At 40.4% G+C, this 14419-nt stretch overlaps 2 protein-coding genes across 4 annotated transcripts in view; both read left to right on the top strand.

Moving 5' to 3' along the window:
* Positions 1 to 4: 4 nt before the first annotated feature.
* LOC145432862 (uncharacterized) lies at positions 5 to 5264 on the top strand. 2 transcript variants are annotated; one of them, XM_080309674.1, is made up of 7 exons: positions 5 to 191; positions 639 to 795; positions 1605 to 1732; positions 1797 to 1828; positions 3470 to 3609; positions 4167 to 4336; positions 4892 to 5264. In XM_080309674.1, the coding sequence occupies exons 1-6, from the start codon at positions 16 to 18 to the stop codon at positions 4314 to 4316; spliced, it is 783 nt and encodes a 260-aa protein (XP_080165800.1). In that variant the 5' UTR covers positions 5 to 15; the 3' UTR covers positions 4317 to 4336; positions 4892 to 5264. The 2 variants fall into 2 exon arrangements, with proteins under 2 accessions (XP_080165800.1, XP_080165801.1); XM_080309675.1 differs by lacking the exon at positions 4892 to 5264 and having other exon boundaries at positions 1608 to 1732; positions 4167 to 4825.
* Positions 5265 to 13039: 7775 nt separating this feature from the next.
* LOC145432883 (neuropeptides B/W receptor type 2-like) overlaps positions 13040 to 14419 on the top strand; it is a 94956-nt gene continuing 93576 nt past the window's right edge. For both annotated transcript variants that reach the window (XR_013912990.1, XM_080309710.1), the window contains exon 1: positions 13040 to 13057. The gene's annotated coding sequence lies outside the window, so the exon portion shown is untranslated. The remainder of the gene's footprint in view (positions 13058 to 14419) is intronic.

The raw sequence follows: 14419 nt of genomic DNA, 5'->3' as shown, positions 1-14419 counted from the left end.
TACTGTGTGGAAATCATGCAACCAGGAGATAACGGAAAGCGCTCTGTTGAAGAAAACATATATCACGGAGGGTCAGTGACTTCCGCAGTTCCGATACTGCGTAGGCACGGAGACGTGAGTGACCTTCACGAAAAGTCAAGAGCGGAATTGGTTGTACTGCTGGAAAGGCAGGAAAAGATTTTGAAAAATTCGTGAGTAAATCTTCAATTTCTCTCATCGTTTGTGTAGTTAGATTAATTGAATTGTAATGCCCATAATCAAATTTGTGGAATGTTTTTATACTCTCATTCTAATCAAATTTATGGTTTTCTCGAAAATGCTACACTGCCACAGGGGAACTGCATAGTGTTTGAAACGAGCCATTTGCCATTCTCATGCATATAAGAAAGAACCGTGATTTGACATGAGCTGAATTTGATTTTTGATTTATTTCTTTTTAATGGAGAATTGAATTCAATATCCAAGTTTTTACGAATTCAGTAATTCTAATTCTGATTTAGAAATCAGAAAATTTTCCAATTGTCCAATTCGGGCTAGTTCTCCACCGATGTGTTAGCATGCTGTGTCATATTCTTACGATCCCGCCGCTGCCATTTGTAGCGCCAGAATTAACTCAATTTGCTCATTATGTGTTACAGTGCATTTGTTGGAAAATTACCGGACAAAGGAGAGAAAGTTCGTACGTTTGCTTCTAAACTGCGAGATTTAATTTCCGTTATGGACAACGAAAATAAAGCGGCCAACCACAAAGAGCTTTCACAGAACAGACCGGAGGTCGAGTCGATACAACCAAAAGTGAGTTCTCTACGATTAAGGTATCGTCTTGATTCGATTTGATATCTGGCAAACTTGGACATTATGGACAACTAAATAATTTACAATCGAATAATATATTTATATAGAAATAAACCCGAATAATTTCGCAATGTTGTAATGACTCGAGTCATTTACTTCAAATACGGAAAAGACTTGACTCCAGTCACTCTGTGTATTGACTCGACTTGGACACGAGTCTCAGACGGCCAAGACTGACTATTCATTGTAATTTCGAAGAATAGTAAAGTAACCACACTGTTGGTATTTTGCCTACTGGTTCTTGAAAATGCAACCAGAAACTGCTTAAAGTGAGAAAAATTAGTCTATTATAAATGTGAACCATTCGATATCACCAAACAGTTCTAAAAAGTAGGTTTAATAAGACTTTAACTGGAAAATGAGCATTCAACGCAATGACCTGGACTCGGACTCGAGTCATAACACCATGACTCGGACTCTACCCTCTGCACGCTGACTTGGAATCGAACTTGACTCGGCGGCGAATTAAAAATGACTCGATTTGTCATTTGTCACCCTCGAGCTCTTGAGAATGAACTCTGATGTTCTATTTCTTTCTAAATCAGAATGTAATTAGATAGCCAAGTTTTCATGACGTCAGTCATCCTAATTCTAATCTAATTTGGAAAAAACTGTATCAGTCTGATTCTTATCTAATATGGAAAATTTTTGCTGCTGTTATTCTATTTCTTGTCCAATTCAGAAAACTTTCCAGTTGTTCAACTCTGCTATCTAACCTCTCCGAATCATTACAAGTTGTGTTATTTCAGCAGGAAGAGGATATGAGCATCATAGAACGTGGTTTTGAGCATCTAACGGTCAACGACAGTCCGCACTATCAGGTCGTCGTGAAAGCACAAGGCAGGGAAAGAAAAAAATCGAAATTTTCCGCGAACCGGTACAGTCGGGATCTTTAAAATACACAGTCAAAATCTAAATATATTTTGTTTGTTTTTAAACAGGAATGCAGAAAAAGAAGGTATTCTTTCGTCAGGTAAGGTAGTTGGGGGGACTCATATGTGACATCAAAAGTAGTCCTCATGGGCAGGAGCTGAAATAGAAGCGGCATCGTAACTTTCTGCTAAAGTAGAAGTAGCGTTAAGTATGTATAAAATCGAGTATTCTAGACGTAGTTTTGCATAAAAACTGATCACTAGGGCAAGTTTTTGTTGCACTGAAATCGCGAGAAAGTTGCACTTAATTTTGACATAAGTTGCAGTAAAAAAGTTGCATTTATAATTATTGTTGAATTAGTAGGGTGTGAGATACTCGAAAGGTTCCGTTACATAACCTAGCTCCTGCAGCGTTGTCAAATTTGTTACTGTGCCATTTCACGGACATTCTGGCGAGACCGCAAAAATATATTTTTTCCTGGTACACAGCAAGAAAATTACGGAATGCGGGAATAATTTTTTTTTTTAATGCCAAGCAGCATAGCGATAACCCATCCCCGTAAAACAAGTGAAATAACACACCCCAAACCCCCTAGGTATGCAAACTTGACCCGAGGCAGGCGTTGCAGGAAAACTCACTCTTGGCGACTTTACCAAAATCAATATCCTGAATAAGGTGACCCAGTGAAAATGCAATTTTCGGCGGTTTAGCCTTGGCGTTTGTGAAATGGGAAACTATCTCAAATTTAAACGACAGAATTAACAAAGTAATCTTTTTACATAGGCCTATTGTTCGGACACGGTCTTGCTTGACAGAGATAGTTGAACTTCTTGGCTTGCAAGCCATTATGTCATAGATAACCTTGAGATGCAGCTAACCCATCATATAGCCTAGCTCTTTGTTATGCAAATCAAAGAGAATAGAACCATACTAGAAATAGTTAATAGCATGTTTTTAAATCACTCCTTTGCATTTTTACACAATATTTGATAAAAGTTGCAGTGAAAGTTGGTGTGAAAAATAGAGAAAAGCTGCAAAAAGTTGCACTATAAAATCCCTCCAAACAGCTTAAAACATCATAGTACATAGATTCTGAGCATCTGGGAAGCTGTAGAAAACTATTGCAAAAGTTTAAAAACTTGCCATACTGACAACTATCAAGTAGAAGAGGAAATAGTCTAAAATTATAACCACTTGAGAAATTATAGCGCACTTAGTCAGTATCTGTGACATGGAGTACTCCAAAAGGATGAAGTGCTTCGTTGCTGACAACCTCTGGTAGAAGTCAGATTGGTACTCCGGTAGAAGTAACACCGTAGAAGTAGAAGTAACGATTTCAAAGCTAGTTGGAAGTTGGTATTCTAGGCCTAAACTTTCAAGAACATGTAAAAGACATCTAAAATCACAACCACTTGAGGAAGTAATGAAGTTCTAAACCGGGGTCCGCATACAGTAGAAGTAAAATTGATTTTGATATTTTTGTTTTGTATGGAAATCATGTTTTACAAGGTTTCGTTCTTTCAACTCTGTTGTTGATGCACGGTTCATTTTGCACACCAGTATATTACATAGTGATGAAGCCTATTTATTAGATGTGTAATGTGATAGATGTTCCTTTTGGTGACTCAGCTGAAGGCTTTCTAATTAGTGTAAGATTTAGTCAGGTTAGTCATGGTTAAAACCAGTGAATTAATGCAAGTCGGCAATATCTACCTTGATTGGTAATATTTTCAAATTTTAGGACCACAGAAACAGACTCAAGGCGCTAAAGTGCCGGAATTGACCTCTGCCAGTATGCATGATCCAAGCCACGGCCCTGTGAAGATGATATCGGTCGATGAATGCCAAGATCTGTATTCAACGCAACAGCAACGAATGCAGGTAATCATTTGATTGTTAATGATTCCATATCTCTTATCTATGAACGGCATTATCAAGCCTATAGGCTACATATATATGATATGATATTACTGTTCATAGGACCTCTATTCTAGCAACTCGTTCATTCACTAAAAATGGAAATGGCGTATGTTGACCAGAATTGATCAAGTCTATAATTTTCAGCTTTTCCAAAATAGATCAGAATTAAAATGATAGCTACACACTGTTTCTCTCAAATTTAATTTGAATTGGAATTACCACATTCGCAAAAGAAATAAAATCCAATTTCAGTTCATATCTAATCAAAGTCCATTCTTATAAGCACGAGAATGACAAATGTCTGTTCACCGAGCTTGGATCGTTTTGGACTGTACAGTTTTGCTGTAGCATTTTCAAGAAAACCAGGAATTACGTTAGAATGAAAATGAGAGCCTAGAAACAAGTCACAAATTAGATTTGAATTTGATTACAGGCATTTCACTGTAATAATCTGATTGCACCACCAGAATTTTCTTGTTTACGTAACCTGAGATTCATGAACATTCTTTCGTCGTTAGGAGTCACGATCCGAGCACATTGCCGATCGTTTGTTAAGGAGAATGCGAATGGTGACTCCGTCCGAGCATCCCGAAGGCCAACTCAGAGATCACGGGAGCAACGAGCAAGCCGCGGCTTTGCAGAAGGAATATCTCGATTCTATCGATTGAACGACAACTAGTAAGGCACGGTATCATCTGTTACAATAATGTGTACTTGAAGAGACTGTTAGCGGCACAGAACTTCAGTAGACAATTGAATGTTATATTGATATTGAAATGAACCCGATTATTTTCGACTGACATTTCTTAGGGGTAATCGTCAGCAACTAGTTGACAAATGTGAAGTACTTTGTATATACACAATCATACTTCGGTCGAATTATAATTTTCTTAACACAAGATCACACTGTCAAGTCAACAATGGAAGCCGTTTTCCGTCATTTTAGTGCTGCTCTCCGATATTTACATTATCCTTGAGGACGTCACCACAGTACGAATGATGTGGACAAATCAAAGATAATTTGTTACTTTCTCAACCATATTAATTTCCTCGCATATTATGACAATGTTGTGGGTTGATCACAACTTTTCAGATATGCCAACTCCACGAATGCACGTTGCTTTGTAAGACGTGTTTCGTATGCTGCGATACGACCGATACAGCCTTATGTATTTCATGGTTGACGGAATAAATGAACTCTCTCTGTACTATACGAACGATGGCACCAATTCTTTTTCTACAGGTGTGAGCGGACGCCGACGGGATGAAAGTTATCGAGGCAATTCCACAAAATCGTGTTCCCATCAGGACTGAAGAACAATCCACAGCTCGGATTCTGCTGTGAATGATGACGAGGTCAAAATGCTGAGAACAGTGGTTCTTAACCGAGGTTCACACGAACACCAGGGATTCGCCGGAGGTCAAAACACACAACCGGCTAATACGTAGCTTATAAGTCGCATTGATTTGCAATAAACATTCTATGTAATTTTTTTGTTTTGTGAGAAAATCGTGTTTTAATGGTATTGTACTTTCTACGCCGGTATTGACACACAAATCATCTTGTAAATCAGTTTTCAATTCTATAGTAATGCTATCGATTATACTGCGGTATATTATAGATTTTACGTGTAGGCGAAAATGAGGGGCTCGCAGGTTGGCGTAAGGACTCGCCAAGTTAGCGATGCATGGAGAGTAGTCTCACGACCCTGACTGTAACCTCTGCGTAACTAACTGGAGATGTTTTACTATTAATTACATCGGTAGCCCTGCTTATTGGACTATTATTGTCAGTACCTGCCGGAAATAGGAACACGTATACACCGTAGGTACAGATAACAAACATTTAGAAAAGGCATATACGAATGCGCAACACCCACAGCTCCAATGCTTTGAATTGTTTCTTTTTCTATCTGACGGACATCATAGAACGACGTCTCTATCGTGTTCACGACACTGGGGAACACATTTGTTGATTTTGATCTGATAATTGTTTTTTGGCGCTGAAGCCGGAAATGACACCAGCTTGTCCCTACGACGTCAAGTTTTTGAACTGGACCCCCCTTACGTTTCATAACCTACAAAATTAAATAGTATATTCAAATGAACCCGAATATTATCGGCTGACACTCGTCAGGGGTAATCGTCAGCAACTAGTAGGGAATTGGAAAGAACATTGTATATCAACAATCGTATCACAAAATATGACGTCACCACTCACCAGCATGAAAGAGAGAGCGTTCAATGTACTATTTTTAGGTGGTACACGAACTCCTTTTGTTGACAGAGTTTTGGTTGGTGTATTTTGATAAAAGTTGATTCCAAGGCACACAAATGGAATTGTGAGCGGCCTCGCCCTACGATTCGAAATCGGTCGTCTCGATAATTATTCGCACAAATCGGATTATCCAACAGATGTTTGCCGATGGCAGAATTAATGGCCTTTGATCGATCAGCATCAATCTTAAGTGGATGAGTTAAGGGTGAGCTTTTCACTGAGCGTGTGCTGATAAATCTGGGGACATGTTGGTTTGTGCGGTCCTGCAGACGTCTTGACGTTCTTCCCACGTAGCCACAATCACAGTGGCACCTATATTCGTACACTACATTACTTTGTTGAAGTGCAGGAAGCATGTCTTTGCGTGTTGAAGGGAGCAGTTGTGTTGTGTTGTAAAAACCAATGTGATTTATACCTCCAAGAAGCTCTACAAACCTACAAAATGCTCCATAATTCAGATTGATCTTGGCCCGCGTGTTGATCACATCATGCCTATTTCACGAGACAAGGGCCGATTATTACGTTACGTAGCAGGGTTGTAATGACTCGAGTTATGACTCGACTCGAGTCACGATTTTATGATGACTTGACTTGAGTCAATCTGTGTATTGACTCGACTTGGACTCGAGTCATTGCGCATGACTCGAACCAAGTCATATGACTCGAGACTCAGACGGCCAAGGCCGTGGTTATACGTACTCCAAATACGTTCGCCCGAGAGCATAGTACATTCATGATCTGTTATATTTTGGTTGGACGAAAATATAGCCTCTCTCTCCCTGGAAATTATATACGGTGCCTGGAATGACGTGTCTCACAATACCTCATTGTCTTGCTCTCTGGCGAAACGAGAGAGTAGCCCAAGAGAAAAAGAGCCAAACGGCATCGTTGCGTCCCAATGCCAATCTCCATAACAATGAAAAATTCGAGGCTGATTGTGGGAGTTCCAGGGCCACGAGCGGAATAAAATTTATATTTTCGTAATCAGTGCAGAGTCAGCTTTCGATTGATACCCGTTTTACCAAATTTAATGCTAGGCAAGCCGGTCAAAAATGACCGTCAAATTGCCTGTAGCCAAATGGAAATTGTGACGTGATACAATTTCACTGGGGCGTGAGATTTGCTTGTGTCGACACCATATAGGACACTATCGTCAAACCATAGTGTCCGATATGGTATGGAGATGGACACAGCGAGATTGAACGGCTCACTGCATTTGCATTACGTCATACTTTCCATTTGTCCAAAGGCAACTTTACAGTCATTTTTGGCCGGCTTTTCGAGCGCTAAATTCGATTAAACGGGTATCAATGAAAATCTGCTGCTGTACTTATTACGGAAGTGTAAATTATATTCTGCTCAGTCCTGGAATACCGAAAATCAGCCTCGAATTTCGCAGTGTGATCGAGTCTGTCCTAGTGACGCAGCAATTCTGTCTGGCAAAACGAGAGCATAGAATGTAAATAGAATGTTTACATTCTACAACGAGAGTGAAGCTAAAGCTAAGAAAGAGTCAGACACCAAAATTCAAGGCTGATTGAGATTCCAAATCACGAACTGGGCGCGGGTTCATTTCGCCGACATGTTTATCAGAGGCTGTTTAGAGTAGGCCTACGCTTAGGCTTACCATACGTCCTCTTTTAAGAGGATTTGTCCTCTTTTTTGACTTTTTTGAAAGTGTCCTCGGAGGACGCCCTTTTGTCCTCTTTATTGAGATTTTGTCCTCTTTTTTGAAAATTTAGGTCAGACTTAGAGCAAATTGCGAGTGATATGCCCCAAATTAGCACAAAAGTTAAGCTCCGGCAGGTATTTCAGAGTGAAAAACGGTGATTTTAGCTCTGAGGGTAGAGATGAGCTTTTTTTATTTTAGTCATCCACCTGGCAATGTGGAGAGAAAAACGGTATTTTGAGCTCAGAGCGGAAGAGATGACCTTTTTTTTTTAGTCATCCACCTGGCAATGTGGAGAGAAAAACGGTATTTTGAGCTCTGAGCGGAAGAGATGACCTTTTTTTTTTTTAGTCAACCGATCTCAAAGTGGGAAAAATTCACTGAGTTTTGAGAATTCTATTCCGGTTTTGCTATGTTGCAAATTTCTGAAAAAGTGTCCTCTTTTTAGATTTCCAAAATATGGTAAGCCTACCTACACTGGTCTGGTAAAAACGATAACACTGAACTAAAGCCTGCATGGTTATCATTGCATATAAGCGAACACTGAAGATTGCAATGTGCTACCTACGAATGATCAGAGTAACCTAATTTAGTAATATACATGCCGATGCAAACATGCAACAGTCGGTATGTTGGTCGCACATCTCAGCGCTTGCAACAAAGAATTCGTCAACACGTCCCTCGTCAAATTAGGAATTCACAGGGTGATGACATGGCTTCACCATCATCACGGCCCCTAGTTACCATGCAAGATTAATTGATTATGGCCATCGGACTGCACCTCTTGAAACAGAGTGTGCAAAACATTACAATAACAATCAGTTTTCCATAGTTGCTCGTGGTCGTTCTCTTTTTCATTTAAAGGTCCTTGAATCAACTATCATAAAGCTGCAAAAGACGATCCTCTGTCGCCAGAAGGAACATCTCTACACGCTGGGAATCTTCCATTAGTGTTGTTTTGTTATTCGGCTGTTTTACAGCTGATTTTGTGTATCGTAACCGTGCGTTGTTTACTCCCGTTACTCTGTTTACTTGTCATTATTACGTCGCAACGACAAAATTCTTTCTATATTTCGAACTTGGTTAACCTCATTTCATGGCGGTAACTCCTGAAGATAGGGCCAGTAGAAAAGCTTCGAGTGGAATAAATTTGCACTATGAACATATTGTTTGCTGCAATATGGAAGTTCTGTACTCCGAAAAGCCTATTTAAGTACTTCCACAAAAGGTACAGCTACCAACAGATTAAGATATTGAATAAGTTGGTCAGAACGCGAGGAAAAGTTTGAAATCTGAGGTCAAGCATAGCCTTTTTAAAGGCATGCTTGAACAAGCGTCTACTTCCTAAGTTTCTAAAAAAAAGAATTGACAAGTCACGGGCACGAATGAACCCTAACATCGAGCGTGCATTTCTGCGGGACGAGATAGAAAGTAATATGAGATCACTCGGTGCAACACTTCGTCATTGCGCGCAATTAAAGAAGGAGATCGTACACTTTCTGTCGTTTTTTGATCTGATTCGCTTTTGTCGATACATGGCGAAGATCGACTCACGCAAAGAAAAGATCATGACTGCCAAGAACGAACGGAACATTAAATTGCTCAGCGCTAACAGGTTTGGCAGTAAATCGTTATGCGGTAAGAAAGTGATACCGAGGAGTTTCTGTTATCACATGGGCTCGATTTTGCCATCCCTGCGAATGACGTGAATCGTGAGGAGATTTTCGCAGAGTTTGAAGTACTTCTCGGTCAATTGCATGTCTGTCAGTAAAAAAGCTTCGAGTGGAATAAATTTGCAATATGAACGTATTGTTGGCTGTAAATTCTAAAATGTTCAAACTATATAAATGTGGCACGCCAATGTCCGCGAGCTGCAAAATTTTAATGATACAGCTTTTACGATGTCATGATGCATTTGTACTCGCGCATGGCTTCTATAATTATTTTGACAAACTGCCGAGTGCAACAAGAATTTATTCGAATATATAAAAATGTGTTATTTTCGTGCCTGGCGTGAATTCCCAAAAGTACATCACATTTTCACAATGTGTGTGTGGAATGCCAGTCTGCAAGGTCCCGTCAAATAAGGCCTACTTGGGAATATATTGTATACCCCTGTTACTGATGGTGCTGCAGCCCGCGGCGCTATCAAAAACTAGGAAATTGGCCCGCGAACACATTTGCGTTTGAGATTCCTGAACTAAAGTCTCAGCACTATGACTTCGACTCGACCCTTTTAACCCTGACTTAGGGCGAAGATAATAAAGTTGGATTAGCAATAAAGTCGATTATCGCGTTCGTCAGGATTTATCAACCCAGGATTAAGGGGACCGGTTCATCGCAGCGCATAAAGTTAGTGTTTTTCTCATGATTTAACAAACCGGAACAAACAATAGATACCTAGTTAAATGTTATCTATAAAAACTGCGTACACTGCGTACCATTCCTACGCACAAATATTTCCGATAATTGTCGCCAGGTAATAACTTCAATAGACAATCAACGAATTATGTACCCGCCATTGCAGAGCGATATCAATATTCTATAATCCGTTTCTTAGCTGTACCGTACGAATTGGACACGACTTTCATTTTGCGATGATGATAATTCGATCTATTACAGTGGCAGCATCGCTGTCAGCAGGCTGATGCTTCATTCGACAAATTGACAACTGATAGCCCATAACGCGTTTTCGCATTATGATGCAACAGATAACGCCACTTGATTGAAAACTCGGGACTCTTCAACCATCGCGCGTAACCTTTTCCAACTTTATGCGTCGCGATTAGCAGTATTTAATCACATTCTTCCAGATCAGCCAACTTTATTATCTCCGCCTAAAATGCGTCCCGATTAGCAGTTTTTAATCGCATGATTAGCATTCTCCCGGATCAGCCAACATTATTATCTCCGCCTTTAGACTTGATTCGGTGGTGAATTGAAAATGACACGACTTGACTCGAGTCAAAACTATAAAAATTAAGATTGACTTGTGACTCGAAACCTTGTGACTTGCCAGTAACAAGATTTCGCGGATGAATTCGCCACATTGACAACGATCTTGAATTGACGTCAATTGAATGTGACGGATGGTTTGTAAAAATAAACATAAGAGCAGATTATACGAGGAATTGCGATTATCGGCAATGTAAGGTTTATTTTCTGATTTAGGTCCGGAATCTGATTATAATAAATCGCGCGTCTAACGACCATATACGAGCAGACTTGGACAACTAGATAATTCTAATTAAACTATAATTATAGCGAAATAACGGTAATCTATAATTCTAATCTAATTTGTGAAATGTTTCTATACTTTCATTTTAATTCTAGTTTAATATTTTATTTCCTGAATATGTTACAGGAGAACTGAGAGAGAGAGAGTCTTTATTTTCATCGAACCAAAATACATAACAAACAGCAGTGATGGTGGTACAGAAAATATGCGTGCACAGTATTCGGTATTAGATAGGAATGATCGATAAGACCATGAAGGTCATCTAGTCTGATCACACCAGCATCAAACAGGTACACTCAGGGCCGTAACTGCCGCACCCCAAACCCCCCAATTGGGGGGGGCGAGCTCGAAGGGGGCCCCAAATTTTTTGGTGAATTAGCATAAATTATAGAGTATTTTTTGAAACTTTATGCAACATTTTCACAAATTTTTCGCGCCGCGCGCGATTTCAAGTTGCCAAATGTTATGATTATTGGGTATTCTTACCCCAGTGAAAAATACACAAGATTTATAGAAATGGGCATATCGGCGTTGGCCATTACCGCGCCGCGATGCACCAAGACATATACAGTTTTAGGCCATGTAACACGCGACTCCAAGAAGTGTGCCAGAACGATCGGCAGCGAGAAACCTTGGCAGAAAAGGAATGCCCTTATGGTGACCGAAAACTTTGTTATATAGGCTATAGGCTACGAAATACATATAGGTTTATTTGTCCATAGTCGCCTAAATGACTGGCGCCGAATGTTCCTGTCTTGGTAATCTGAGCCTCATAGGACAGATACCATCCCGCAGCGAAAAATTAGATGCCAGTGAAGAAATACCAATTTGAAATCGTGTGATCTTTTAGTTTAGTAGGCTACGTTTGGGCGTTTCTATATTTTTTGATATAGCAGACAGGAGGTCACGAAATAACATCATGTAACGATCGAAGTCATACTAATGAGTCCGCCCGTCAGAAGATGTTTAATTATTATTTACGGGCTCTACAGTTTCAAAGACATCTCACTCAGCTCTACCTGTAAATCTGATTTCGTGAGTAGAGAGGACAAGAAATTGATAGCAAATATATGCAATTCCCGATCTTATTAACCGATTTTATCATCAATTATCAAAAATTTTCGCGCGTAGCGCTGGCTAACTGAACTGTACAACTATGTAATTACGTGACAAACTCGAACAACATGATTGGGGGGGGGTCGGTTTATCACCCTATGGGAGCCCAAGACTCAAGTTTTTTAGGGGCCTGACGAAGTGTTGTTTCGTTCCTGCCAACGGGTATACACCCGGAGATGTTCAATTATTATTGAGGGGTCCTACCTTTCCAAGTACACTTTACTCAGCTCTACCCGTAAATCAGATTACGGGAGCAGAGAGAGGATAAAAATTGATAGCAATATATAAGTAATATCGACCATATTGACAGATTCAGTCATGAATTATAGAAATTTCTCGCGCTTCGCGCGATTAAGCAAGCAAAGCTGACTCACTAAACGGACATCCCATGTATAAACAGCGTCATATTGACGTATTGAGTCGTGAATTACAAAATTAGGCAAGCGGAACAGACTCACTAAACGGACAACCAATGAAGAAACAGCGCACACCGTATGTAAACAGCGTATAGTCGAAGGGGGGTTAGGTTTCCCACCCTATGGGGGCCCGAGACCAACGTTTTTTTTGGGGGGGGGCTGACGAAGTGCTGCTACGGCCCATGGTACACTTGACTCTGAACAGTCTGGCTGTAAAAAAATGTTTAGTTAAGAAAGGAAAATAGAAAAAAAATCAAACAATGGTAGCAAATGATCAATGAAGCAATGTCTGGGCGAGGTAGGGCCACAGTGTTAGTGTAACGACAAGAGGTGATCAAGCAGGGCTTTTTTGAATCTATTATAAGGCAATTCACGGATATGTGGTGGTAATGCATTCCAGATGATAGGTCCCGAGTAGTAGATAGATCTCTTAGTTAGGTTGCTATTGGGTGGGGGTAAGTAGATGTTTCCTTTAGACGAGGATCTCGTGTAATGGGAATGGACATGTTTAGCAGGTATGAAAAAGTCATCAAACACAGGAGGCAGACCGATTCTTTATTTATTTATTATAGTTGTGCTCACCGTAAATACTATTTTTTTCAAATCTAAATTTTTCGACGACAATAACTCCGCTTCCACTGGTTGGAATTGAACCAAATTTGGTGAGCATTGGAGTATTTGGTTGTATTAAGGTAAGCATCGGCTTACTGGACGCTGGCCGATGCGAAACCCTCGTGGTCCAACCGATACTTCCAATCACTTGCACACCAAGGAGAAGTATGGCCGTCAGGCCTTCATGCTCCGACCCCCGGGATCTCGTCAGCTTGACTGGCCAGTATCCCAGTCACAAGTATGGTGGCGGCGGGACAAGCCTCCGCAGACGCCCCCAGCCAAAGCCTGCTTGTGACAGCCGTTTGCACCTGAAAAGTGAAGAAACTATGAAGGGAAACGCAAACAAGAAGCAACCTTTGGAGCTTCTGTGTCCTTTCGACACAGAAGTGACATATTAAGGCGCTTGTGGCAATAGCAACATGGTGTGGTGCCATGCGGCTGCCACAAGCGTAACGGGGTGGTGGTTTACTGCGGTTCCACCAGGTTACCCCTAAAAAAAAAAAAAAATGAGCATCGTTTCTGTAGACAGCCTAACACTTTCATGGGGTGAACAGAAAATTTTCGAATTTTTTATTATTTAGTTTTATATAATAAATAGAAACTTTCTTCTCCTGTAGCAAAGCAGTTACTGGCTGGAATTGAACTAAATTTTGTGTGTAGGCTTAAATTAGGTAACCTAACAATGGTATCAAGTAGCCAGTACGATTTGAGAAAAAAAGTCATTTATGAAGAGCCCTAGTGTGCATATATAAAGGCGAGGTAACAAGCGAATTCTGTAAACCAGGGGTGGGCAAACTACGGCCCGCGGGCCGCATGCGGCCCTCCACGCCGTTCTGTGCGGCCCGCGAGAGTCTAAAGAAAGTTGTTAAAAAATATTGATAAAATGCGTACTAAAAATCGAATTGGCAGGGACTTGATTAAACTTTTTCTTATATATTTCACCACGATAATTCTAAGGCAGTTGTTCCCAAACTGGTGGGGTGCACCCACCTTGGGGGCGTGAAAGCATCTGAACGGAGGCGCGAAGCTGAGCTCAACTGAAAAAAAATTCGCGCTCCGCGCGATTTACACCCCGTTCATAATTATTGCTCTGTATTTAGTCTGAATTTCATATTTAACAATCTCTCATCCACATCCGTAACCTTCCGTGCCATCAAACTATTCGTTAGGCTTGCTTTGCGTTTGGTGATATGACGATAAGAGGGGCGCCAAATCTTTTACCATCACAAGGTGGGGGCGTGTCTTAAAAACGTTGAGAACCACTGTACTAAGGTAAATACTTCCTATATTATTATTTTTTATGTTTAATTTCTGGCGCGATAGCCTGATCGCAAGGCCAGCGCAGTTTGAAAAATCACGGGTGTGATTTCAGATTGGCCACTCCAGTTTTAAATATTTCACTGATGTGCTTATAAAAAACGATTCGCGCGTGTTTTAGGTAG

Source organism: Botryllus schlosseri, chromosome 2 (genome assembly GCF_051294905.1).
Source record: "Botryllus schlosseri isolate E-star chromosome 2, Bs_hap1, whole genome shotgun sequence".
NCBI classification, from domain to species: Eukaryota; Metazoa; Chordata; class Ascidiacea; order Stolidobranchia; family Styelidae; genus Botryllus; species Botryllus schlosseri.
The sequence above is the reverse complement of the archived record's forward strand: the minus strand, read 5'-3'. Positions and strand labels throughout refer to the sequence as shown.

Excerpts from the sequence above, each read along its gene's own strand:
- LOC145432862 (XM_080309674.1), top strand. The coding sequence starts at position 16 with ATGCAACCAGGAGATAACGGAAAGCGCTCTGTTGAAGAAAACATATAT. Across the intron at positions 1,733-1,796 it reads TCGAAATTTTCCGCGAACCG|GAATGCAGAAAAAGAAGGTA; the intron begins GTACAGTCGGGA and ends GTTTTTAAACAG. Across the intron at positions 3,610-4,166 it reads CGCAACAGCAACGAATGCAG|GAGTCACGATCCGAGCACAT; the intron begins GTAATCATTTGA and ends TTTCGTCGTTAG.